The sequence below is a fragment of the Accipiter gentilis genome, chromosome 5 (assembly GCF_929443795.1).
Source record: "Accipiter gentilis chromosome 5, bAccGen1.1, whole genome shotgun sequence".
Taxonomy (NCBI): Eukaryota; Metazoa; Chordata; class Aves; order Accipitriformes; family Accipitridae; genus Astur; species Astur gentilis.
Genome location: NC_064884.1, coordinates 29,684,064 through 29,711,999, shown reverse-complemented (window position 1 = coordinate 29,711,999; position 27,936 = coordinate 29,684,064). Strand labels below are relative to the sequence as shown.

Genomic DNA, 27,936 nt, shown 5'->3' with positions numbered 1-27,936 from the left:
ATTGAAAATGCAGAGAGAAGGGGGAGGGCAGGTTGGGCAGATCACAGGCTGTGTCTATGTGGCTGCCATCCGCTGCCAAGTGGAGTAGGAAACTGTGAGGCAGCTCAGTATTCCCTGAAGAGCACAGCTTTCTGAAAAACAGGAACTTGTGTAAAAATGCCTTAAGTATGAGAGACTGCTGCTACACAATTCCTTCCCCATCCTCTCCAAACCACAGGGACGAAACCAAACCCAGTGGATTTTGGAGCCCTAAAGAACAGAGCTGCGTGGCTTGGCAGCCATGGCAGGGTGAGAGAACTGAAGTGAAAGCCCTCAACTTCAGCATAAAGTAATCCCTACTTCTTGCCTCTCCAGCTGTCAGAGAGGTTTAGATGTGATGAAGGACTATGTAATAGCCTAGTCATGCAAGGTGCAGCCCAGGGCTAGCAGATTGAGCTAGGTATATCTGTTAGGAGATGTTGCTGGAAAGCAGAGATGTGATGAGTGAGCCATTCAGACAAATTTGTCTCTGGTATAAAAACAGTTCTCCCAAGCAAGGAAAGCTGTCTAATCCTCAGAGGGAACTCCTGTGTTTAGGAAGGAAGAGTAAGGGATCCACTGTGACTAGCCTCCTCATGGCTGCCATGACACAGTTTGAATGAGAGCAGGTTGCCACCAAGTCTGGCTGTGAAAAGCTCAGAATCTAACAAGGTGACTAGTAACCCTGAAACCACATGCAGGCAGTCTTTGTATCGGCACAAACAGATTATAAATGCTGGGAAGGGGGGGGGGGGGGCGGGTAGAGGGGGAGAGAGAGAGAGAAGCCTTTGACAAAAGGGTAGATGTTTCCAGGAGTGGGAGCAGGAAGACGTTCAGGGAAAGCAAAACAATACGAAAGGAGCTATGTCATGTTGCTGAGATACCTGGTTGAGGCTTGCCATTCTTAATCATCTCTCTCCTGACCACCTGGATTTGATGCATCTCACCCAGCGGGTATCTAATACAGATCCTTTCTAAAATTCCCCTAGATGATACAGACCTGGCTGATTTGAAGCAAGAGCTGGAGGCAGGTGGGGAATGCCACCGCCGGTCTCCAAGCAGGTCTCTGTCCATTCCTACCAGGCCTCGGCCACTTCAGCCGCCACAGAGGCCTCCCCCTCCTGGTGAGTTTAACTTTCTTTAATGTTGCGTTGGCCCCAGCTGAACAGTTTTGCCTGCCATTTCTAGGTGACACAGAAAGTAATACCTTGTTCTGAAACAACAGGCCATTGAGGTACTTGTACTTACTTCCCAGTTGGTTTCAGCCCAACTATGGCTGCAGTTAGCAATGGGAGAAGTTTGTCTTTAGGATGACAGATACTCCACAAAAAAATGCCCTTAGTGATGAGGGAATGGCCCATATGTTTCATACTAACTCATAACTCAGCGAGTTGACCAGCCACTTTGTGGCAATAAAAATAAATATCAGTAATTATGCCTCCTGACTTGCAAAGTCACTGTATGTTTTCTTACAGTTTGGGTTTTTTCTGACTTAATTGTAACCTTCCTTTTAAAAAGCTTTGATGAAATACTTGTTTTGGACAGGTTTTTTTTCTTTTCCTGCTTTGCAAGCAATTCCTGCTTGCTTTTGTGTTTTTGAAAGAAATGCAAAGTGGCTTATGATTTTCAGTGAGGCACAAAGGGAAAGTGATGCTCTTTACCTAAGCTCTACCCACCTGAGATGCTATCAGTGCTATGCTGCTCCTGTTTTTATGGCTACTTCTGGCTGAATGCTGATTGCTACATCAGCATAATAATCTTTGCCTTCTGTAGGACATGAGCTGTACATCACATTTTTCTTGCAGCCCCAAAGTCTCTCTTTGTGCATATTTTCCAGTCTTAAATTAAAGGTTCTGTCAGACTCACTGCTGGAAGATGAGTTCTTTGGGATTATTGCCATTCATTTCTGAGTCTCTTGCAGAGAAGTGACAACACTGATATCTGTATTTCTGTGCTTGGAATCCAATGTTAATGCTCAGCTGAGATTATTAAATTAATTAAATGAAAGCAAGACTAACTAGGAAACCTCTTCCTCATACAGTTCAAAATTTCAGCATTTTATGCAGTGTTGAGATTTTTTTTTTTTTTACCTTAGATTAGACCAGTAACTGTTCAGCCCCTCATTCCTCCTAGATTAAAGGGTTTTGCTCTTGGCACTCGGGCAGAGAGACTCAAGGTCCCCATTGTCCTACAGGAAGATCTTACCTAATATGTCTGCCCCTGGAGCAGCAAGGAGGGTGACAGTATCTCTCTTTTATTTATCACAGTTTCAAAGCATATTGGTTTTGCTCTATTGCAGATAAAATGTTGTACCAGCTCTTGAATGTAAAAAGCCACTTTTATTCCTCTTTCAGCTGGAACATCAGGCAAAAAGTCCCCCTCAGATGGTTCCCTCTCTCCAGGAAGCCACTCCACCTGCTCTATCCTGGCAATGGCAAAGCTGCTACCTGGAGCCCCTCAGCAGCCAGTGAGTCCTGCCACTCAGCATTGTCCACGCCCATCTACATAGATGCTGTAGATAATGAGCATCACATACATGATGCACCCATCATACAAGGAAGTCTGTCACATGCCTGAGCTGGAAATGCTAAGATGAACTTCTTGTACTGTAATACTAGACTGTAGGACCTGCTAGACACCAAAAAAATGTTATTAAATTGCCAGGAATTAGAATGGCTGAAGAGGGGGAGAGAGAATTGTGCAAGACCAGGGCACTGTTGGTTTATTCCACATGCTGCTTTCTGACAGATGCTAACTTGAATTTTCAACGCCATGATAATATGCTTTAATTCTTTTCTCACCTCTTTTTTGATGGGCCATGCTAGTGCCCAGCAGCATACAAGAAAAGTCTTGACCATTGCCAGCAAGGCTGCTAACCCTCTGAGTAGGCCAAGACTGAAATGTGGAAACAACTCCCCACTCCTCTTTCGTTGGATGAGAACCCTAATGTATTGAACAAGGGATGGCTAAGGGTCTAGCTGTGGCAGTAAGCCATTGGCCTATCTCTCAGCTGGTAACAAAGATGTAATATCTGCCAAAAGACTCCCCACCATTTCTGTAGTATTTATAGATTGCTGAAAGGCTGCTGGCAAAATAGATTTTTACAGGTGTGTGAGCTTAGCTGTAAGATTACAGGTGTACAAGAAAAAATAGTTTTCTCAAGATGACTCATTCTCTGATTTTTTTAAAGCCTAAAGTCCGGACTGGAATAAGTAAACCTTACAACGTCAAGCAGATCAAAACCACTACAGCTGAGGAAGCAGAAGAAGCTATTAGATGTCTTATGGAAGCCAAAGGAGGTGAGCACAGCTTTCTAAATGACTTCTAAAAATCTTTAAATAAAGCAAACTGGAGGTGTATTCATCCTTTCCATCATAGCCCAGATGCACGTATTTCTATTCAGCAGCTCACGTGAACACTGACATACACATTCTTGCAAGATTGTACTTTGTGTTCTCTGTCAGTTTTGGTAATATTAACCATTTTTTTTTTCCCAAGATGACTCAAGTTGTATATTTTGTTGTAGAATCTGTTGCTAGGAGCACCTTGGGTTATTTATGTCCAGACTTAGTCTGAGAAGTTAAAATATAAAGATGGAATCTTCCTAAACTGATGGCACCTGTGTTATCTCAGGGTTGCATAAAGGATATTTGCTGCTCTATTTAGCGAATACTCACTATTCCAAGCAGGACTAGACAGCAAATACAGCTATGGGAGAAATAACCTGGATTCTGTTCACATTTGGACAGCAAGTATAGTTGCAACCTAGATGGATAGAAGCTTGCACCACTTTAGCTTGAATAGCTACACTAAAAGGCTACTCTGTGTACAGGTTCTCGGTGTAATCCCTGGAGAAGAGTGCCTCCTGCAAGGGAGGTTAGAGCAGGAAACTAGGTTAGGCATTGAAACTTAGGCAGCATGAATATACCCTCCAGAGTTGCAGGTAGTCTTTTTGCTGATGCTGTATGAATGAAAAAAATGCAGTATGACTGAGATAGCTACCTGAGTTTGCAAGGCTCTCAGTTTAGGAGAAAAACATCCCCTTTCATTTGTAAATAGACCAAATGCAGTTTGGAATAATCCAAAGGCATCGTAATGTTAGTTCCTTAGAGAGTGCTGTATATTTGGTTTTTAGATTGGATTTACTCTCCATTAATTTTGAAATTCACAGTAAGCATTCCATTCAGTCCCACTGAGAGAGCATCACTTTCAGTCCCTTGTGCCGTACCACCACTTGGCATTTACAGTTCTTCCCAAAGTACAAGATGTGCTCGGTATCGTTATCTTGATTATCCAGATAAGGAGACGAGGGCAAAAGGAGACTCAGGACTTGAGTCTAGTCCTCCTGAACTCTCAGGCAGTGTTTTATCCACTTGGCCAAATGGTGGCACAGCACTTCTGTTTTGGCATGAAATTATTTCAGACAGGGGATTTTTTTCCCCTAACTGCCTCTTACAAGTGTCTCAGGATTGCAAAGCCCTGTGTTTATTTCTAAAACCTACCTTCCTTGCCTGAGAACATTCCCTTTAGGCATGCACATTTTGGGAAACACGATTGTGAAAGAAATTATCTTGAAGCTACATTCTGATTAAGCCAAGACGCTAATTGTTTTTGCTTTCAGGACTACAGGATGATGCAGTAAAGCCTGCTCCAACTAGAAACCAAACATTCACCAAACTCGAGCCTCTTCCCAGCATCACAAAGTCAGCATCATTTCAAGGGTCGCAGGCAGGACCAGTGCTTGTGCCCCATCGCCCGCCACCCAAAGTTCCAACTACCAAAAAGCCAGTACCTCTGCAAAGGACCGGAGTCAAGGCGGAAAATGTAAGACAGTTGCAGCAAAACACATATTAAAGTTCTTAGACAGCAGGCACTAAAATGATTTGGTGTATTGTAGTCACCAAGGCATAAAAGTATACTAGGAGATCAGAAATGAGTTCCTTACTCAGCCATATTCAGCTTTTCTATTTGTCAGTCCATTCTCTTAGATTTTGTTACTTTTCTTCTGGTTCATCTGAATCTTGTCAGGATTTAAGACTCATCCCTTCTTTGTCGCAGTGTTTACTTTTGACCACATCACGAGTGGTCTGCTCTGTATTGATTTAAGGCAGCTTCTTCATCAGTATGCTCCTCTGTGTCCTGTTCAGGAACATCTAACTTTTCTCACACACCTTATAATGGGATTCAGCCTTTCACTTTGGATTCTGGATTCTACTCAAGAGTTCAGGTTCTTAAAAATACAAACCTGTAGGTGTTGGGGGTTTAATCTGTCTCTCTGTCAGGTCTCTACAATGAAGATAATAGTTCTTCACCTCTAGAGTTGCTAAAATGAGTAATGGTGAAAGCAATTTAAGTACAAGAGAGAGACAAATATAGCCTTTTGTATTCTTCCTTTGACAGAACCTCTGCTAGGAACCTCTGTTCTAAGTTGTTAGGACTCCTGCCTTATCTTCCTTTGTAAAGGCATTCACCCCTTCTCTATCATGGACTTCGTGCAATCTCTACTTAAGAGATTCACAAAATCAAAAAAAAAACAAACCCCAGACAAGTGTGTGCCCTTTCCTTGAACATTCAGTAAGAAGGAACAGTCTGTTTATGTTGCCGCCATTCCCAAGGCACTCCTGAAAGGTGCTGAGAGGGACTCCTCTGCTGGTGTTAGTTACATGAACTCTCCCACAGGAATATATCTATTTCACTTTTACTCTATCCACTCCTTACTCTGAGTGACTTCAGATGGGAGTCATGTGCTTGAAAACCTTTACCTGATCCACCTCTATTGTTAAAAAAGCATGCAATCTAATGTAGGCAACTTAACAACAGCATATAGACAGAAGTGGCAGGGGATATGTTCATCGTGAAATACTGACTGAATATTTTCATGGCATTAAAAAGCCTGTATATTATCTTTTAATACTGTGGGAGAGTAGCAAAGAATTAAAATGCTTTCATTCAGTCACACTAAGTGTGAGAAATCTGAAGCAGCCACTGCCCTCTTAGTCTGAGCTGCGCCCCACTTTTTTTAAAATGGTGAATATATGCTAGATTGTGCTTCGAGAGTTTACTTTTAGCTTCAGTTCCTAGCATCAGTGAGACACGACAGAGCCATTAATACATTTCTTGGGTTGCTTAAACTAATTGTCCTTCAGCCTTATGTATCAGAATGTACCCAAAGGCATGTGCTAATGGCCCTGTTAATTTAGCCCTCCCTATGCATTCTTGCTTAAATAACGTTAGCCAGCAGAGAGATGTAACAAATAACTCTTCAGAACTGTGTTAATTTGGCCCGGAGCAAAATCCTAACATGAAAGAGAGATGGTCAGAAAGAGATATATTTCTCATACAGGGAGTGAACAGGCTGTAGGATCCTTGTCCTCAAATAGCACTCTGTAAATGAACACGGGTCCAACGCACAATGCAGGAGAACAGAACCAAGCAGGTACAGTGTAAAACTGTGCTGCCAAGCCTCCTCATTGTGCTGCTGGTTTTTTTCTTCCAGTACTCTCAACTTTTCTCAGTAATGCCATCAGTAAGACTTGCACTAGTAATGACTCAGAGTTTAAGGTACCCTTTTTGTTCTCAAATTTCTTGTTACTTTTCCCCCTTAGGCTATGTCTACAGAAGAGCAATTTGACCAACAGACCGTACAGTCTCCTTTTGGCTTGACAGAGCCCTGTCTAGAAGCTGGAGCTATTCTTAGTCCAACAAGGATTACTCCAGTCCCTAAACCCAGAACACCACAACCTGGGAAGTCTCAGGAGAGCAGGGGGAGCAGTGAAAGGCAGGCCCCCTCAGCAAGCATGGCCGAAGCCATTGCACTGTCTCCCTCAAACGCTTCCTTTGCCCCAAAGGTGCCACCACGAAGAAAGAAGTCAGCTCCTGCAGCTCTTCATCTGCAAGTTCTCCAGAGCAGTGACAACCCACTTTTTAGTGGGTTAATGTTCAGCTCCAACAACAATCCTGGGTTCTGCCCCCAGACTCAGGATGCTCATGTCCCCACACAGCCTGATGTCTCAGCTCCTACATCCTCTGCCAGCACAGAAAACAACACAACTAAGCAGTTAGCACCAAATGCCGCAGAATTGATGGCTAACTTTCAGGGCCCTCCTGTACCAGAAGGCCAGCATCCTCAGCTCTCAGATACCAGCTCCCTTCCAGAGAACACCAATCTTTTGGACATGGATGTGGATTCTTCCTGCCCTCCTTCCATACAGGCAGCATCAGATACTTCTCCAGCACGCACTCCAGAAAATGTAAAACGCCCCAGCTTGAAAGATTTCAGTCACTGGGTTACGTTTAGTGATGATGAAGACAGTAGTGCACTGTCAGAAGGGTTCAACAAACTGCTTGTCTTAGAACAAAACAAAAATACCTTGAAGACAACAAATACTGATTTAGAATTGTAAAATTTTGTCTCCTTAATGTTCCTATAGAAATCATAATTATGGTGCAAAAATAAAAATAAATCTTTTGCACAAAGATTTTTATTTAAGGAAATAGATCATCTGTCCATGCTACATTTCATTTTCATCTTTAAAGATAAAGATACTGCCCCTGGAGGGAAGTGTATAGAGTATATACAACCTAACATTATCTACAGCTTGTTTGAAAAGTTCTTATTTCTAAGTTATTTCTTTTTATTAATCCATCTTAAGATGTTCTATTTCATTTCAGGTACAAATCATATGTAAGAACATGTAATGGTGTACGGAAGAAAGATTTTAAGAAAAACATTTCCTGTGAAATTTATATATTAATCAATTTCTGTCACTTGAAATAAATAAAGCACCCTTATCTTGAATCGTTAGACTGCTACAGTTACTCTAGACCAAACATCCAAAAGGAGAATATATACCAGTGTAACTACAGCAGTAACACTGGTATTGTTCTGCTACTTGGTTTCCACTGTGGAAACAAGGCTTAGACAGTATCTTCTTGTGGATCTTAACTAGCTGCAGTGGTGGCAAGCCCTAATACTTACCTTGTTAAACTCATTCCTGTGTTGAAAGTAAAACAAAAGGTGTGTACTAGGAGGCTGTAAAGCAGAACCATGAGAGGTGGTGCCCAGGCATCAGCAAGAAATGCTTGTTCTTATTCCAGACCAGGCAAGTCACCCCCTGTATTACAACAGACCTCTCCTAAGTGCTGTGCTGTTAATGGCACTGTAATAACATGCCTCAGCTACTCTAAAAGGACTGGGTAGCCTCTCAAAATACTGCTCTGACTTATGATGACATCAAAGGCATCCCTAGCTGATTTTCTGCCACAGTTCCAAAACTCACCCTGGTTTTTTTGTTCACACCAAGCCAACTCTAAACAACATACTTTACAATGAAATAGCACGTGGACAATGACAGTCCCTTTTAAAGAAACACTGTAGTCTGCTTGTGTATTATCTATGCAAATACTGTAGAAACATGGTGAATAGCCAAGGCCCGCTGATGACATAGGTCATTGGTATATTAATGTCTATGCTAAAGACAGTTTAATAATTCAGTAGCATCCCTATTATCATTCTGCCGCTTTGTAAGAAAATGCCATGCTAGTCCTTTATTTCCCCAGTGCAGATGAGGAAAGAGCTGGTCTTGGAACCTAAGCTTATGCACGTGTAACACAGGCTCTTGTGTCCTGAAACTAGGCAACAAGCACATGGCTGGGGATGCCAGAACCCCCTGGCAGAGAGGAACTGTCACTTACAGCCGAACACTGAGTTTGCCCACCCACAGTAAAGCTCAACTTGGACACCAAACTAGTAGGGGGTGGAAGTATGTAGAGCTACTGTTCTCGCTGTGCATTTCTGCTGATCAGCAGCTATGCAGTCTGTTTATTTTGTACTAGGGAAGGAGCTGCCCTGTGCTTCCCCATTCTCCTCAGCAGCTGTGGTAAAGCTGTGCTGCAGCCCTGAAAAACAATAGGATCACCAAACATGATCCTGGGAAGGCTAAGAAATGGAACTAGACACGGGCCACTGTAGCTAAGACCAAGGACAAATTTCAGAAGCATGTGCACCGCTCTAAATAAAGCTGTTGCCCAGGTGCACTGCAGGTTCTTGCAAACGAGAGGTTTAAAAGATGATCATGTTCAATGGTTCAGTCCATGACAGCCTAGACTGGGGAAGCACCCCCTGCAAACCACTGCAGGAACTCCAGGTAAGTACTCCTGTGCACCTGCTTTGCTTCTCCCCTACATTTACCCAGTATTCCACCAGAGCCTGTAAGGCAGGTGTTTCAGGTGAGTCTATAGGTCACTTACCACAGTGGCCTGACTCATGAAGTATTGCTGCTCCACTCAAAGCAGACTCGATGTTCATTATGAACAAGCCAGCAATCATGCTTCTCAGAAGCCCAGGATTTTGGCGAGGATAATCCACGGTGCTAAATGCGTCTGTTATCTGCCCTGGCTGCGCAGGCTTTTGCCTTGCCTGTGCAGTAAAATCATACACTATAGATGCCATTTCTTCAAAGCAGGCAGTTAAAAATGACAAAACAGATTGTGACTTGTCATGGTAACTTGTTAAGAGAAGCATCAAGACCTTTTATTATTAAAGGAAGGAGAGCATTTTTAAGCAGTTGGTGAAGCTGAAAAAAAACCCCTCATTTTTTAATACATGTTTTCTGCAAAAAAAATCTGAAAAAGTTCAGAGGTTTGGGTTTTTTTTCATAGGAAAATTAATTGGCTTGTTCTCAGCTTCTTGGAAACTGGGAATTCAGCCATCTTCTTACTTGCAACGCCTACCTGTTTCACTGCCACTGCCAAATTTTGAACACAAGACATCCTGTAAGAGAGGATGCTGCCTTTGTCTGAGCACCTGCCATCCTCCTCTGCTCCTTTGTTTCCCAGACATTTTAAGAAACCCCCCCAAAACCTTCAGAGGCCAAACCAGTGAAACCCAGTGCTAAGCTTCTTATGCAAGTGTCAGTTTAACATGGTAGCAGGCTGGGGAATAATGCCAAAGCAAGATAGTTATTTCCTTACAAGATGACACAGAGCCTAAGCCTCTTCATCCTTCTCTTAAAAAAAAAGTGAACATTTATGGGCACATTTCAGTATGAAACATTAAGAGCAGTAAAAAAGAAAGTGTATGTTATATGACCATATCCAACATTTTCTGCAAAGATAATTAACAGCTCTAGGACAGCTAATTTACATGTTAATGAAAGTGTTAGCAGGAAAGCCAATTAAAGTGGATTTATACAAGTCAAATAAAATCTGCTTCATTACTCTCCTTGAATAAGAGAAGTATCTGGCCTTTAGCATTATATCTTACGTCTATGTATGTGGCAAGCTGCCCACTGAAGTATAAATCCCTGCAGCTAGCTGGTTTATACTATCAGTGACAGCATATACTGTTGAATTGCAGCAAATCAAGGGAAAAGAACAGACAGTCCAGCTGAAAAGGTTACAGCAAAGAATGAGGAATCTCCTGTCTCAATATATTATCTTCCTCACTGGTGCCCAACACCCCAGCCAAGTGTTTTTTCAGAGGGAGGTGCTTGTGACCTGGGTTCTAGTTTTAATGCTCAGGAGAAGGTAAGCAGGGCCAGACTTGCTCTGCGTTTGGGAAACCACTACACAAAACTCAGGCTGCAGGAGGTGGTGGTTCTTTCCTTCTCATACAGAATTAAGTTGGGCCCCAGCACAGTGTGAAAAGAAGCCAAGTAACCTGAACCATCGTTACCTGACATCTGCAACTAGGGAACCTACAGCACGGCTCTGTCCTCAGCTCTGCTGCCCATTCTCACTGGGACGTTATCAATGGAACCCAAGGTTCTCAGTGATAGATATCAGTCTTGAGTGCCATATAACAGGTGGTAGGGAGCGGCCATCCCATCACATTTTTCATGTTGTAAACCCAGCACTTGGAAATCTTAAAGTGTTGAGGCTGGCTGTGAAGCCAGATATGAAAGTATATAAACTGCTGTGTCTTTATTTAATGTGAGAGACTTTGGCAAGAGACTAACACCATGTGAGCACACCCAGGACCCTGTAGTCCAGAAACTTTTAAGTTGCTACAGGCATCCTGGTTGTTCAGCCACATGTGTGTTTGGGTGGGTAAGTGGTTCTCCCTGGTATAGGAACTGCCCAAGTTAACTTTTTTATGTGGGTGATCACTGAAAAAAAACCAAAGAAAAAAAGAACCAAACCCAAAATATTGTTTAGAATTTCTATTCTGACACAACAAAATTTTTGCTTTTTCCTTTTTGTCCAGAATTGACATTTTCACCAGATGGAAAATTCCTCCTTTCTAGGTAGCTGCTCTGCCTGGTACCATGGAGCACAAATCACAGTGAAAGCCAGTTTGCACTACTGTAATCACAGCAATTAACGACTTAATGACTGTTGCTACTAGAAATACCAATACAGTTATACAAGAGTGCTGGACAACAAGTGCATGAGGATTGACAAAGTCCTATTAGTCCTTCCTTCCTGTCTTACTGTTTTAGTCTTGGATGCCACAATGCAGATGAAATACCATCTTCTCAGACAATTCACACATACCTGCTAGCCACATCTGCAGCTGGGTTCCCAGCTAGATGGGATTAAAGGCATAGTTTGAGACCTAAGAATTTACATAAAGGCACTATTCTGAATTAATGTGATACCAGGGAAGCACAAAAGCATAAGCTTCTAATGGGAAACATACATTAATTCTATCCAACAGACCCTCTGGCCTTCAAAGCAATGTCTGTACATGGTTGAGGAGACAGTTTTGCAAAATCTAAAAGCTCAACTGAAAAACTGTTCAATTTGGACAAACTGATGACTGGCTGTGCCCCCCAGTACTATGCCTTTTATTGAAGATGAAGGGTAAACATCACATTCTTCCAGCATGAGACAATCACTAAAAAGTAATGCAGGTCTTTAACAAAAGCGAACATGATCCAGAGCATTCATTTGGTAGATCATTCACCTTTAATACATTTTGTGGTATACCTAGTACATGTTTAAAAACGCATTTCACTACTATATTCCAAACCCCTGCCCCACAACCTTGAAATCAACACCTCAAAATGTTAGTTTTAAAAGTTACACATATATACATACAGCTTCAAAAAGGAGAAAGTTGCCTTGAGTTCCAGTTCCAGTAACAAAACACAGATGTATTTACTGAGATTAATGTGTAATGTCATTGATCTGAATCCCTGTAAGTCAAAGAAGTCTATTAAAATCAATACAAGATTTGTCACACTAAACATGTATTCAGTTATTAGAAGTCTTGTCTATTCACAGTGAACTCCACATACCCTCTACTTGTGAATATGAAGTGTTCTAATATATTTACACTCTGAAGTTTAAACCACAGTGTATAAACCTCTTAGGAAGTTACAACAGTTCTGTTACATTTTCTATTTGAAATACTACTTTGCAGTGTTCTTGCCTACATCTTGGTTAGGGGAAAAAAAATGCTTTTTGCCAGTGTCATGCTGTACATTCTCAGTACTGCTTTAGTGAATTTTACTCCACAACTTCAGCAGGTCAAGGCTCAACTTCCAGAAGTGCATTTTCAGATGTAGTGTCCTCCTGGGCTGGAGTGCTCTTAAGTGGGAACAGCTGAGGTGGCCTCAGGACCTATCAGGACTGCAACGGCCACTGGCGCCTGCACCAAGCCCCTGCAGAAATGCAAAGTGCATCCTACCTCTTTGGTAGCTTTTACAGCCATGATTTTAAGGCCAGTGATAGTAGATCCATCTCACATGAGTGATGCTAAGAGTCATCTTAAGCCTGTCATCAATACAGGCCTTATTTAACAAATGGTCAGCTAGGGCAGTATAGCCTAATCATAGCCTATGTTTGTTTTCAGAGAGGGTTGGGGGTGGAAAGAAAGGAAGGGAAGAGACCACAATTGGACTAGGCTGCTTTTAACTACATTGCAAACCATTTAAGACTTTAAAAAAGTGGCTGAGCACTGATGGTTTTTTTTCTAAAAATACTTATTTCTCACCAGTATTGTTAAGGTACCCTTAACATATGCATAAACTCAAATAAGACAACACTGCTGTTTTTCTCTATACCTACACCAATATACACTTGGCCTTCAAGAACTCAAAACATCTGGGATATTCTGCATTTCCAGTGGGACCTTATGATCACCTGAATTTTTTCCTGCTTTACTTTTCTCTACATGAGCTCCAAACTCTAAGCATCAGCTGTTTTGTCAGGGCCTACATTTGTCTTGCTCCACTTGAGCATTTTCAATGCTCTTTAAATCAGCTAAAGAAAGAGTTTCTAAATAAGTAACATGAGCCACGGATTTGAACATATCCTCTTGGTACATCCCAAGAGTAAAGCAAAAGAGCTAAGCCTCTGTTCTATATCTTCCATGAGAACAAGCACACAACTGCCCCGAGTCTGACCAGATACACACTGTCCTAAAGAAAGCAATCTCACAAGTTGCTAAGATTAAGAGAGAAACGTAGAAGGTGAACAATTCTTTTGTTTTGTTTTCATTTGTACAAACAGATTAAAACAACTACAGTTGTCTATGCAAGACAACCTACCAACCTATGTCTTTCTCATGCAGAAAACAGATGCCATATTTGCTGAAAAATCTGGGTGGTCTCTTAAATGAAAAGGCGAATTACAAAAACTCCTCTAACTGGGAGTTAACTAGACCAAAACGCTACCTTCATTCACTTGGATAAATTTCTTCAAGCTTCAGTCATACTACTTAACATGGGCAGTAAACCAAAGCTTTGAGGCAGCCACACGCTTCTTGTCCCCTTTGACACAACAAATAGCCCACCTCAGTTAATTCTTTCTGATCCTCTCTATAAAGCTTTAGTCCCAGATGCATATTTATCTTAATGAGATCACCTACCTCCAGAGCAAGCTTTCCCCCCGCCAGCTAAAAGAAGATATCCTGGGCACTCTCCATGTTCTAGCTGTATTGCTTCAGAGGGATATCTGTAGTCTAGGTGAAACTTCTCTTCCACTGAATCCCCATCCCCCCCAGACAAATTGCTGGAGCATTTACACACATTTTGTCGACATATCATTGTCACTTTAAGCCAACACACATTTTCTTTTTGTCAAGCTCATAGGACTTCAGTTTGTATTTGTTCTGAATATATTTTAGAAATAAGTTGGAGAGATGTCCAAGTTGGAGATATACTGAAAATTATTTTAGCAGCAGATACTATTGACATAGCATCTTTGTAGTTCTGCAGATCCCCTAACAAATGTTAGGGGAAGAACTTACTGTGTTACACCAAATAGAAGAAAAAACTCAGTCTCCAATTTCTTGGGCTAAAACATCCTGAATGAACTTCAATGTACGTTGGTACAGGAAAGCATCCTTCTTCTTTGGCTTACAAATATTTAGATGATTAACATCCACTGGAATAAGGTCTCCAATTCCTAACTCTGGGAAGGGAAAAAAAAAAAAAAAAAAAAAAAAAAAAAAAGAAAAAAAAGAAAAAAAAACCAAAGCGCGTAAGATCACCTAGACTGAAAAGCACATCTTGCATTAACAATTTATCTCAAAAGCAACTTCTCCTGTCTTCAGTGTAACTGTTCTGTCTTCATTATTTTTTAATGTGCTAAAAGCATCAATACACACTGTTATAGTCAGATAGAGCTATACATTGCTACAAAAATGACACTGGTAAATCACTAGGTCAGAGTTCTACTGTCTTTACTGGGAATACACAAATGTACACTTCTCCATACAGACAACTTTGAAGAATCAAAACTTCATTTACCAGCACCTGACTAACAGCAAAATCCTAACTGAAGTTTAAGCATTGACATGAAAATGGAGAGGGTTTAAATCCAGGGTATCCAGGTTTTCATCACCACTAATTGCCCATAATCCTTATAAAATACTTTGATATGGAGATTAAAAATGGGACTAGAATGAACCTGAAATATGCCAAAAATCACTACACACATTTCCAGGGAAATGAAAATTTTACAGTGCTTTATTGTAGAGTACAAGTAATCCATTTTCAGCTACACATTTTGGTGCACACTACAGCATTTATTCTTTCCTGACAGCTATCACTACCAGTGAAATTTCCAGTTAGGATGCTGTGACTGCCACATTCCAGTTTATTATCTATTCACTCAACCTCCTGAGAAATCCTCCATTTTGCTTGGAACTCTGTATCTTTAACCATGTAAAATAACACTAGAGCAGGATGAAGGTTTGCTTTCGTGTGCCCAAGCATGCATGTAAGAAACAGTGAGCATACTGCTTGTCAGCCTGGGTTTTTAACAAAATGAGTGGCATGCCACTGAACCGTCATGTATCCTCTAAAGGCTTTTGAGAGCTCACGTGCTGCATTGTGTGTCATCTCTAGAAGAGAAGTATGCTACAAAATTATAAGTGCACAGTGCTTATTTGTGCACTCCGTTATCCAGCCCTCTTTCATTTTATTTTGTTAAATCAAAAAAAATGAATGCCCAGTTTTTCAGTCCTCGCCAATAACATTGTGTCAGCAGCATTTTCCACACAATTGCTTCTTGAGAAGACATACTGAAAAAATACCACTAAATATTGACTCAGGAAAACAGGGATATATAGTCCACCTTTTTCAGAGAAACTAACCTTGCATTTAACCTAGTGGATTTAGCTGGTGGAAAGCCTGATCTAAAAACCCAGCAAAGTAACGGCTTCTGTTCAAGGCCTTACAGGTACCTTTGGCAGCACAGAAGAGCATTTTGTTCAGGGAAAACCTGAAAATATCAGACTTAAAACAATTCCCTAAGTTGAACACCCATAAACAAAGCAAGAGAAAGAACTGGCTGGTGCTCCCTTCTCCTACAAAAGGCAAAAAGATGGAGGGAACTTTTCAGGAGGCAAACTCTATTTCTTGAGTACCTGAGATATGGAAGATAAAGGACTCAACATTGAAAAACAGCTTTGTGACTTTTTCCTTCCATTAGCAGTTTTCTAATTTTCTTTCTTATTTTTTAAAGGAGGAAATAGCTGGAATTTGCGCGAGCTTCTGAAACACTATTCAGCCTACCTATACAAGGATAAACAACAGTTACTCATAATTACAAAAGAAAGAACTACAACAATGTAACATTAGACCAGGGACTACCCTCTTTTTTCAATAAGGAAGTGTTACTGGCATTTAGAAAAATCAAAACAAACAATTGCTATTCTAAGATGTAAATGTAGCTGCCTCTGATCTCAGCAGGGAGACTGTAGTTTAAACTCAGCCAAAAGTTTAAACAAAAACCCCACAACATAACAGATGTATTTTTTCTAGGTCTTTCTACCAAAGCATTTATAATCCTTTCTCATCAATGCTTACATGAACATATACAAAACTAAATAAATTAAATGGTTATTTGACTTACTTGCTGATTCCAGAGGTACGACATGCAGTTTTATCATGCTGCCTATATGTGTTGGTAAGGTTTCTGCAAAACTCAGCACTGAAAATTTCTTGTCTTTGGCAAAAGACAGGAAGTCGTCATTCAGCTCTTTAAGGGCAGGAGAATCTGAGAAAAAGCAACATAATTTTTGCAGTGTTATCTTGAACATAAGATTATAGCATTTGTCTCGCAAGACTGCATTCCTAAAGAGATGTTTTGGAAAAATTAATACTGCATTAAAAGAAGTAGCATTTTGTTTGTAATCCCTTTTTCCTGCTATCATATGCAACAGTTGTTTGTTTCTGTGTAGCGTGGAATTGTTTAGAAGATAAGAGCCTGAAGTCCAGCACATGTTGAGTGACTACATTCCTAAATGGCCCAAACTACTCTTCTATAAACTTTTTCTGACTCGCTTTTTTCCCCCCTTGACTCTACAATCAAATGAAACAGTTACTCAGAATTACTTACAGTAATTCAACACACAACCCAAAACATAAAAAGGGAGTTTGTTGTTTTTACATCCAGCTTTTTCTGACAGCACGATAAAAAAAAGCATCGCGAATAGATTAGCATAGATCCCTGCTGTTAAATGGTAGTAAAGTGAGCGTACCCTTGCTGAGTTCTTTAACCTCCACAGACGGAAAGAGAAGATATCTGGCATTTATAGAATATTCAGCCAGCTGGGAACCATGGTGAGGTACGCTATAAAATATGATTCCTCTGGTGTTGTTTACAATTTTATCCATTTCTGGATTCTTGGAAGCATCCACCAGCATCTTTTTGACTAGAAGACCTGGCAACAGAAACTGAATTAATGCAGGGATTTAAAGCACCGTGAAAATAATGATCATGCTATATTATCCATGAAACAACTAACCATATTCTTGCCTCAGTTGATTAGTTCTTAGTTTGTCAAATATGTTAGATTAAGTTGAAAAAAACCACACCAAACCTGAGGAGGCATTAAAATAAAATGTCAATGAATGATGCAAATCCAATTTTGGTTTGCTTTAAGTGTTGCTAATGACATTTACTATATGCCTGATCATGGAGAAAATTCTGCCTCTGGATTCCCATTTACATGAATTTCAACTCATTGGTTTTGTGGTTTTAAATCAACACAGTAAAAACAAACAGCAATAATAATCCTTCCAAAATGTATATGCTATTGAAAATAATGCATTGAGAAAGTAGAAATCTATTTCCCATTTTTAGGTCTTTGCAAATTTTTTAGATAAACTATTCTGAATAATTGCATTTCAGACTGAATTTAGTTAACAGCTTATTCTGAACTATAACAACAAATAAATACTTTATATCAAACAGGCAATGTGCTTACCACCCATGCTATGTGATACCCACACCAGAGGTCTGTCTCCAATCCCAGCAGCTTTGAGCTTGTCGAGAAGCTCATTGCTCCTGTAAGCAATAGACTTCCTGCAAAGAAAAAACAAACACAAGCATGATGGAGCATGATATGTTAAAAGGCTATGTTAAAACAGAATGAATTTTCAGTGCTGCACATTTATGAAAGTGAGTTAGGTACATAAAACATTAATGACTTAATTATTGTTGCTACACTAAAAATGCCAGAAACTTTCGTAAGGTTGGCTTCACAAGGACAACAGGAACTGAGCTAAATTCAGTTTCTTGATCTTGCCAGAAAGTTTTATTTTAATTTCACTCACCACTCATTTCCTTCAGCTTTAGTTCAACAAATCTCTTTATGGAATTTTAAATAGTTTCATTTACACATTGTAATAAAATTATGTTTTCATTTTATGAAAGCATCATCAATGCATAATGAACTTTATCCCCTGAAGCAAGAATATACCTAATGTCTGACAAAAACATACCTGGCTAAACAACAGTCAAAATGTGGAGCAATGTACAGGAATTTAATAGCTAAGTGCATGATCAACCAACACATTAAAAAAAGAAATCACAGATAATGTCTGTTATACTTTCCAGACGATAATCTCCAAATGTTTTGTACTGGAATAGTACAAAAGCACAATAATCTCCACTTTATAAATTAAGAGACTGAGCTCTGGAAAGGATAAGCTACACATTAGAGGTTGAAAACGAATCTGTGGTACAACCAAAACAAAAACAATGCCAACTCCCAATCCAAGCTTGAAAGTGCAACATAGTCACTCCTTGCAGTGTAACAAGAATCATAGAAAGAGGACCCTTGAATAATGAAAACATAAGGATATTGGGGCAACCTCTGTGCAAAGTAATTCACTTCATCTCTATTTGGTTCTCTGCATTCTCACTAGAAATTGCTTTTATAACACATATGAAAAGGATACCCAAATGTGTCTTCTCAGCCAAACAATAGGCTTTAGGATAGCCGAGAGACATAAAAACTCACTTTTGAAACAGTGAATGAGCCTATACACTTAGAGCAATCATAAGGTTGTAATTCTAATGCTACATCTTTGTTCCTGCTAGTTAAAAATACCTTCAGTATCTCTCATTTTTTATTAACTATATCAAATTATAAAATAATCAAATACTATGCTTGTGTGACTATAAATAGCAGATAATGTAATTTTCCATTTTGTAACAAAAAAGACATTATCTGAAAATAAATAAAGAAATATATGTTTATTTCTTTTTCAAATTTTCTTCCATTACACTTACTCCAGATGGACAGAGGAAAAAAGTTCTCTTAGAATCATAGAATTGTTTAGGTTGGAAAAGACCCTTAAGATCATCAAGTCCAACCATTAACCTAACACTGCCAAGTCCACCACTACACCATGTCCCTAAGCGCCACATCTATACGTCTTCTAAATACCTCCAAGGGTGGTGCCCAACCACTTCCCTGGGCAGCTTGTTCCAAAGCTTGACAACCCTTTCGGTGAAGAAATTTTTCCTAATATCTGACGTAAACCTCCCCTGGCACAACTTGAGGCCATTTCCTACTGCTTGTTACTTGGGAGAGGAGACCAACCCCCACCCCGCTACAACCTCTTTTCAGGTAGTTGTAGGGAGCAATAAGGTCTCCCCTCAGCCTCTTTTTCTCCAGACTAAACAACCCCAGTTACCTCAGCTTCTCCTCATAAGACTTGTGCTCCAGAGCCTTCACCAGCTTCGTTGCTCTCCTTTGGGTGCAAAACAAGGTACAAGGTCCCTCTACAAGGTCGAGTCTTCTTTGGACCTTGTAGAGGTAACCACCTACATGTTTTTTACTGTCATTGTTTTGCCTAATTTCAAATAGGCATTTTAACAGCCATGTCTTCCTTATTTTTTCCCTGCTTACATGCTTTCTTTAATGTAGTAATTGCATTGATCCTTCCTGTATCCATAGAGAGGAGGAAATGAAAAAGTACCAAGTTCCCAGTCTGTTATACACATGCTCATTTTTCTTATCCCCTACACAAAACATAATCAATTTTCAGACTCTTAACCTATGAGCAGTCATGCATCTGCCTTCACTGAAGTACACAAGCTGAATCTACAGTACTCATTACATGCTTAAGTATCTGCATAAGTGTTTGAAGGACTCAGATTAGGATCTGATTTAAAGACCATTGAACTCAATTACTAAGCTGTCCTGGTTTCAGCTGGGATGGAGTAAATTTTCTTCCTAGTAGGTGGTATAGTGTTCTGTTTTGGATTTAGTATGAGAATAAGGTTGATAACACACACTGATATTTTTAGTTGTTGCTAAGTATTGTTTAGACTAAGTCAAGGATTTTTCAGCTTCTCATGCCCAGCCAGCAAGTAGGCTGGAGGGGCACAAGAAGTTGGGAGGGGACACAGCCAGGGCAGCTGACCCAAACTGGCCAAGGGAATATTCCATACCATGTGATGTCATGCCCAGTATATAAACTGGGGGAATTGGCCTTGGAGGGGGGGATTGTTGCTCAGGAATTAACTGGGCATTGGTCGGCAGGTGGTGAGCAATTGCATTGCGCATCACTTGTTTTGTATATTCCAATTCTTTTATTATTATTGTATTATTATTATTATTACTATTATCATCATCATTATTATTTTCTTCCTTTCTGTCCTCTTAAACTGTCTTTATCTCAACCCACGAGTTTTACTTTTTTCCCCCCCCGATTGTCTCCCCCATCCCACTGGGTGGGGGGGAGTGAGTGAGCAGCTATGTGCCGCTTAGCTGCTGGCTGGGGTTAAACCATGACACAAGCCTAAAATCCATTCAAGCCAAATAACCTTTACAGGCTCAAAGTATTTTTAATTTTTAGAAGGAATATGTTTGGAGGTAGCACTTTTCTCTGATGTGCCTACTTCATGGTCAGTAAAAACACAATTCCTTTGACAATGGCAATTACACTATCTGACCAAACCAGGTACAGTTGCTGTATTTTATCTATCAGACTTATATGAATCTTTTTTCCAGGAATTAGCACTTGAATAAAACTATCTTTGTATCAGAAATAGTGTGGCCAGCAGGAGCAGGGAGGTGATTGTTCCCCTTTACTCGGCACTGGTGAGGCCGCACCTCGAGTACTGTGTTCAGTTTTGGGCCCCTCACTACAGGAAAGACATGGAGGTGCTGGAGCGTGTCCAGAGAAGGGCAACCAAGTTGGTGAGGGGCCTGGAGCACAAGTCTTATGAGGAGCAGCTGAGGGAACTGGGGCTGTTTAGTCTGGAGAAAAGGAGTCTCAGGGGAGACCTTATTGCTCCCTACAACTACCTGAAAAAAGGTTGTACCGAGGTGGGAGTCAGTCTCCTCTCCCAAGTATCAAGTGATAGGATGAGAGGAAATGGCCTCAAGTTGCGCCAGGGGAGGTTTAGATCAGATATTAGGAAAAATTTCTTCACCGAAAGGGTTGTCAAACTTTGGAACAAGCTGCCCAGGGAAGTGGTTGGGCACCATCCCTGGAGGCATTTAGAAGACGTATAGATGTGGCGCTTAGGGACATGGTGTAGTGGTGGACTTGGCAGTGTTAGGTTAATGGTTGGACTCAATGATCTTAATTCTATGATTCTATGAAAATTAAATCCTTCATTTTATCATGAGTATAAAGTCACAGTCCAGTGATTTTTTTGCTGTGCTTATGAAGAATTATTGGGTAATTAAGTTTAAGACACATTCCCCTTAAGATATAAAATTGATGTTATATTTATGTCAACTAATAGCATAATTTAGTGTCTCCCCTAAACATGAAGCAGAACAGACTGTAAGAATTTAGAAAGTTGCCACAAATAATTACTTATGAGGCTAAAAACCTCAAGCATACCATGACTGTACCTACTGTTTTTCTGAACAATTTTCAAATGCAACAGGAAAAGTTAAATTCTCTGTTTCAAACTAGGTGATCTCAATGATCAGTTTAGAGGTCTCCCTCCTGGCCCCCCTCCTAAGTGCAGACACTGTATTTGTTACCTGTGAGCCTCAACAGGACATTTTGCTTTCCAGTCACTCAAATGGGTGTCATATTCCACAGATATGATTCGAAGGGCAGGACAGTCTGAAGCCAGCCACGTCTAAATTAAAGCAAAGCAAGACCAAAAGGAACTTACAATTGAAGTACTTAAACTCTTGCAAGCAATTTATCAGCAATGGAGCAAAGATGTTACTATGGGGACAATATCAAGCAAGATTTTTGCTCTTCAGTTAATCCCCAGATACATCTTGCACCTAGACTATTATTCTTTTATTACATGCTGGCAAACTCCAGGTTGTTCCCCAGCCACGAAGTAGGCTAAGGATGGAGATGGATTACTAACTCGTGCGTTCCTGGCTCCCTCTCCTGGGTGAAACAAGAATTACCAAGATCACCAACGGAACTGATCAGTTTAAGTTTTACAGAGATACTTTGGTGGTTATACCAGTATGAGTTGCTTGAAGCAGTAATTACTTATTTACCAACAATATTCAAGTAGCAATCTGCAAAAATTTAGGTACTCAGACACCTATGTAAGAAAAGGTACTTAATTTAAAAGGTAGTTTTATGTATCTTTTTCTCAGCAATAACATTCCATTAAAAAAAAAAAAAAAAAAAAAAAAAAAAAAAAAAAAAGCATGAGGAAAAGCAGCAGCCATTGCTGCCTCTTTCACTAGCAGGAGAATAATGTTGCAAGCATTAAATTTAGCAGGGATTTTCCTTTGCAAGAATAATCTGTTCAAAATTTCAGCTTGCTAACAAAAATATATCAAGAACTTGGAAAGTGCTACTTACAGTTTACAAGTCATTTGATTCAAAAAAGACAACTGCCAGGACAGTGTAGTTCTAGATACTCTGAACAGCTCTCATTAATGAGAAAACAGCACCCACAAGTGAAAATGTTATTGTCTTTTTACCTTTGGCCAGCACTGGCTATAGTCCTCTTCCCCTTCTGAAGCCTTTTTATCCAAACGCTGGTCAATGTCTTGCTGTCGCCAGGTTTTAAATGCTGCCCCCAAAAGACCATGAACAAAAAGGATGTCTGCTCTGATGGGCTGACTGATACAAAAAATAGGAATTTTTAAGAGATGCACGGTACATATTCTTTTCGCAAATTGAGTTTACACAGAACTTTTAACCTAAAGGATGCCAAAATGCTATTTTTAATACTTTATGTGATTTCTTATCTTCTGGACAACATTTCATGATGTTTCAAAGAGGCTACTCGGATCAAGACGAAAAACAGGGATCCACCCACGAAAGAGAGATATAAAAAGAGGTATGGAAAGTACCCACCTCACAAGTCATATTTTTCTATAATGAAAAACACCATTCTCTCCAGCTACTGTTAATGCAGTTCAGTAGTTCCAGCTTTATCATCAAATTAGATCTTCATTGTAACCTGACTAACACCAATGAGCCAGGGAATAGTTGCTACTAAGTGACATAACCACATTGGAGACTGCTTCAGTCCCAGATACACGATCACTACTAAAAGAAGCTAAATCTGTATATTTACTGCATCTTAGGCCAACAGGTACTGCTGCCAGCAGAATAATTGCAAGGCACTGTATCCCAAGACAGCCAATGCAAAGGTTAATTGGTTGCAATGCGTGCAAAGCAGTAATTCATCTCATGCCTTGTGTTTGGATTTCTCCATTGTAGTACAATAATACTCCTTTCATGGTTATTGACTGCTCCATCCACTTCTGTTGCTCTCCTATTTGAGAACCTAAATTCAGTCCTCTCAACTCACCAAAGAACAGGAGGAGCAGGTGACATCAGTACAGCAGCACTCTGACATCAACTCTTACAAAGTTTTGTAACTGAACAGTATAACAAGTAACTCAAAGTACAACATGTACAGTATCTCCTTCTGCTTTACCTGCTACGATATTGTGGATGTAAAACATAAACACCGTCTGGATACTTTTCTTTCACTGTGTCCCTGTCTAGATTAGCCAAAGCTCTGGATGCATGAGAAGACTGAATGACATGTGGGGATTTCATTACTTCAGCAAGTACAGAAACCCAACCTACATTGAAAAAATAAAGTAGCAGGTTAACTAATTAGAAACATCATCCAAACAAAAGAATTCAGAAACATCCTTCAAACTATACTTGTGAAAATAGATGTTAAAACTTAAGAATGGTAAATTATTTCAATCCACTCTCTTTACCACAGGAAAGCCAATGGTAGGTAAGTGGAACCTCCAAAATTAAAAAATCCAGAGCACCACAGAGGCAATGTATTTTACTACTGTGCAGCTTATGATCTGAAGGAGATCCCCCTCTCAGAGGAAAAAGAAAGTGTATTAGCAGGTCAGTGCAGTTGTCAGAGAGAGAACAGATCTGAAGTCTCCTTTTGCAGGTAAGAGGCAAGAAAAATGTCCCAGGGAGAAAATGAAGCTTAAAGCATAAGACAGACATAGAAAACAACCCACAGGAGTAATGGCAGGTGGAAAAATTGATGCTTGCTGTGAGAGTACAACCATTTCTAATTTTAAAGTCCAGTGTGTGAAAAACTATTTAAGGAATTAAAATGTCCCTGCTATTCTAAAAACAGTATACTATTTATACGTAAGAAACAAGAGAATTAATGAAGGAAATCTTTGATACAATCCTGAATAAAATTTTAAGTCATAGCTACTTCAAGAAAAAACAGACACTTTATAATACCTTACCTAGGGTGTAATATATAGTTTCTTAGACATGGATGGGGATGTTTATAGACTACTGAGAAATGCAAGGAATATCTTTTATGCACACACATACACACACACACACACACACACACACACACACACTTCTTTAAAATCCTGATAAATCTTGTTGCTGCTAGCAAGAGTGGCCTATAAATCACAATTACATTAAAGTCAAGTTCATAAATAAAACCTGGGAAGACTTTGAAGAGAGATTTTCAAATGGGCGAGGCTGATTTGAAAAAGAAGCAGCAATTTACTGCATGAGCATTATTTCAAAATCATGTACAACATGTTGCTACTAGTATAGCCTGTAAGTTGCTAATTCAAGATAGTTAGTTCACTGTGGACTGAGGAAAAGAATGAATTAACATGTGAGGGTTTTTTTAATACAAGTACCTTTGAGAACTGTAATTTTTTTTTTTTTAAAGAATTATGTATTTAAATTACACTTCCAACCTGAATATATGTTGACCACCATGCAAGTTCCTCTTAAGAGGAACACTATCTAAAATCTATTTTCAGTTCCCCAAATACAATGAAAGACTGCCAAGCCAGTCTGATTAAAACTAGCAAGGACTCTGGTTTTGCATTTCTCTTAAATGAGCCAAGATTAATAGTCAAAATAGTGTTCAGAACACTTCTGTCTCCAGATGTCCCATTACAGCTACTACACAGTGCATCACTGCTTTTCTTCCTCTTCCTGTGCCAGCAGTTTTTGCAAAGCAAAAGAACCTTAGAGGTTCTTCTTATGCGCCATCCAGCAATAAAAGAGAAGTCTTATCAGCTCTTGACCAGCAGTATCCAACTGCTCATCTCTGGAGTCCAATCACTGTCTGAAATTCCATTTGTACTGACAGCTCTGCCCCTGGGAGCTGCTGACTCTTCTGTTACAATCTCTTCCTCTACACATATGGTTTTAGCAGTTATTGTAAGAATGTAAGATGATGCTAGAGCTCAGACCAATGGCCTTTGTACTCTAGCTGTCTTTCTCCAAAAGCGAGCAGTAATGGCAGTTGTGGAACAATAAAAACATAGAGCAATAAAAGGGCAAGTATATAGTGCTGATTCTCCACTACACCCTCTCAGTTTTCTGCAAGCAGCTTGGCTTCTGTGTGTAGAGCTTTATAGATTTTTCTTTCCATGAATTTGTCTAATCACTTTTTGAAGCTTTATAAATCTTCAACAATCACAATGTTTTGTGGCCAGTTTTAGTTTGGTCATGCACTGTGTGGAAGAAAAATATACATTTATTTGTTCTGCCTCTTGATAATTTCATGTACAAGAACCTTTGGTCTTGCATTACAAGAAACAGCAGATGACCATTCCCTCTCTGCCTTCTCTACGCCAGTGAGGTTTTTATAAATCCTTCAGTTGCTTTTTCCATACTAAGTGTCTCAGTCTAGTTATTTGTTCTTTATACAACAGCCATTCCAAATTTTTAATCACCCTTACTCACAGTCTTTTCCTGTGCCTTTGCTAATTCTCCTTTTTGCAACAGGGAGATTAAAAAATGCACACTGTGTTTAAGAGGCAGACAGCAGCTTGGACATATACAACAGCATATGGATATTTTCTATTTTTTCTTTCCTAATAAAACATTGGGAATTATTTACTTGATACATAACTTTCATTGTGATATTTAGGGGTATTAAAAAAGAGGCATCAGACCAAAGCTTAGCAGAAGTTACTAGCATAACATGAAACAAGGGAGGGCAGGAATGCATGTTTCACTTTGTTCCAAAAGGTAAGGACTGCTAGCTGGTCTGTTCTTTTACAAGACTAAAACACAGTAAATAAAAAAAAATATTTAAAAAATTAAATCTGCAAGGTAGATGATCTGTAAGAGTAGGAAAGTAAAAAAATTTTTGCCATTAATGTGAACTGAACATCAACCAAGTCCAAATTTTCACCATCCATCAGACTTAGAACGCCTCTGTAGCACTGACATATATTAGCTAGATGGCATACAGGAGCCTTTAATCAACACCATCTAAACTGTCTGTATTTTTTTTTTATTAAAAAACCCCAACAACACCTCCCCACCCCCCAAATATAAAACTGACACCACTACCATGGTCCTTTGCAATTTACAGAAGCACCAAATCATCTGAAAATTTTAGAATAGAAATCTGACATTCAGACTGCTTGTATTTGCTTTCCTCTTACCTGCACGTACTATGGACGAATGAAGACGTTCATCCAAAGCCATATTTCCAATAATGCGAATTATATTCCTTTGTATTTTTGCTGAATCTTTACGTAGCTGGTATATCCTCTGTAGTAGCTGAAGGCCTCCTTTAGCTTCAATTTTATCACAATGAGAAGAAACCTAGCATTATACAGTAAATACAATAAGTAGATGTTCTGCAAAAGGTTCTTTGAGATGCTGTTAATTCACAAAGCAGGGAATTTTAAGGAGCTGATATAATGCAGAGCCCTTACTATACAGAAATCCTTATTAATCTAGAATTTATTATGCCATAGTTGAAAAGGAAGTAAATATTTTAATATGCTAAATGCATGATTTCTATGGATTGACAACCCCGAAGATGCTGAGTACCATCACTCTACTCTCCTCCGCAACTGAGGGAGATGAGATTGCTCTCCACTTGGCGTGATCAAATTTCAGCTAAAGTTCAAGAGTCTGAACAGGACAACTGTCTGCAATTTTAAAGCACTATCTCAACCAGAGCTACTTGTCATCTTGTTTACCACCTAAAATGCAATCATTATAATCCCTTCTCTTTGAAATGCAAAGGCATTTCTACATTCCAAATAGTACTGCTATCATTACTGATCTTAAGGGCAACAACAGATTCTAGTCCAAGCAGATGAATAAGCACTAATTAGTTGTAGTGTCAACTACTGATATTGGCCAAATGCTTATGACTTGAACGTGTTGTCTACAGTGCTTAAAAATGTGTGGTAGTTAGGGTCCTCAAGTCTGTGGCTTTCAACAGACACACATTTGGAATGAGTACAGTCACAACTTGTTTAAACTGAAAACCTGGAATATAAAAAATTCTAGACTAAGTCAGAATTTCTATGTATATGGAAGACATGAAAGGAATACTGGCAAAGTGCACTTTATCCATCCCTACTACCAATAACAATTTGGCATTCTCAACACTGTTGCTCAGTGTGCTTGGCTTCTGAGCAATTAAGTGCACACAGAAGAGTGCAGCAATAGGAAACAAGACAAATCACTGTTACACAGTCTTCCATACTTTTCATCTGTGTCTGCAAAGAACAGACTGGTCCTGTGAAGATGCACTGTTAGCTGCATGCTGTGCAATATCCTGCCCAAAGGCAGTGACCCTTGAAAGAGGGCCTTTGTGAATAGCCAAGGTTTGCATTCCTTTCCGGCTTCTGATTAGAGTGAATTCATGAAGCTACTTTGCTTTCTGGAAACCTGGCACTAGAGTTACATTAAGAGCTGTAAGAAGAGACTGCTTGTAAGCTTTCTGAGCTGAGGTACACCAGCACAAATACACGCATACTCTGCACTGAGAATTTCG

The 27,936-nt window shown here is 39.7% G+C and overlaps 2 protein-coding genes across 17 annotated transcripts in view; one reads left to right on the top strand and one right to left on the bottom strand.

Annotated features, from left to right (window-relative positions):
• Positions 1-8,455, top strand: part of SYNJ2 (synaptojanin 2) — a 70,828-nt gene extending 62,373 nt beyond the window's left edge. For all 3 annotated transcript variants that reach the window (XM_049800401.1, XM_049800400.1, XM_049800402.1), the window contains 5 exons: positions 1,008-1,142; positions 2,373-2,485; positions 3,209-3,317; positions 4,640-4,842; positions 6,624-8,455. In XM_049800401.1, coding sequence (XP_049656358.1) covers positions 1,008-1,142; positions 2,373-2,485; positions 3,209-3,317; positions 4,640-4,842; positions 6,624-7,421 — 1,358 coding nt within the window. In that variant the 3' untranslated portion in view covers positions 7,422-8,455. The remainder of the gene's footprint in view (positions 1-1,007; positions 1,143-2,372; positions 2,486-3,208; positions 3,318-4,639; positions 4,843-6,623) is intronic.
• A 3,450-nt stretch (positions 8,456-11,905) lies between these two features.
• The window catches only part of SERAC1 (serine active site containing 1), a 28,402-nt gene continuing 12,371 nt past the window's right edge, over positions 11,906-27,936 (bottom strand). For 8 of the 14 annotated variants that reach the window (XM_049800403.1, XM_049800406.1, XM_049800407.1 and 5 more), the window contains 8 exons: positions 26,585-26,747; positions 23,599-23,749; positions 22,631-22,772; positions 21,713-21,813; positions 17,684-17,781; positions 16,955-17,137; positions 16,327-16,470; positions 11,906-14,379 (listed from right to left, as the gene is read on the bottom strand). In XM_049800403.1, the coding sequence (XP_049656360.1) occupies positions 14,243-14,379; positions 16,327-16,470; positions 16,955-17,137; positions 17,684-17,781; positions 21,713-21,813; positions 22,631-22,772; positions 23,599-23,749; positions 26,585-26,747 (1,119 nt within the window). In that variant the 3' untranslated portion in view covers positions 11,906-14,242. Of the gene's footprint in view, positions 14,380-15,838; positions 15,987-16,326; positions 16,471-16,954; positions 17,151-17,683; positions 17,782-21,712; positions 21,814-22,630; positions 22,773-23,598; positions 23,750-26,584; positions 26,748-27,936 lie in introns of those variants that run through there. The other 6 variants (XM_049800404.1, XR_007506031.1, XR_007506034.1 and 3 more) reach the window with 6 other exon arrangements.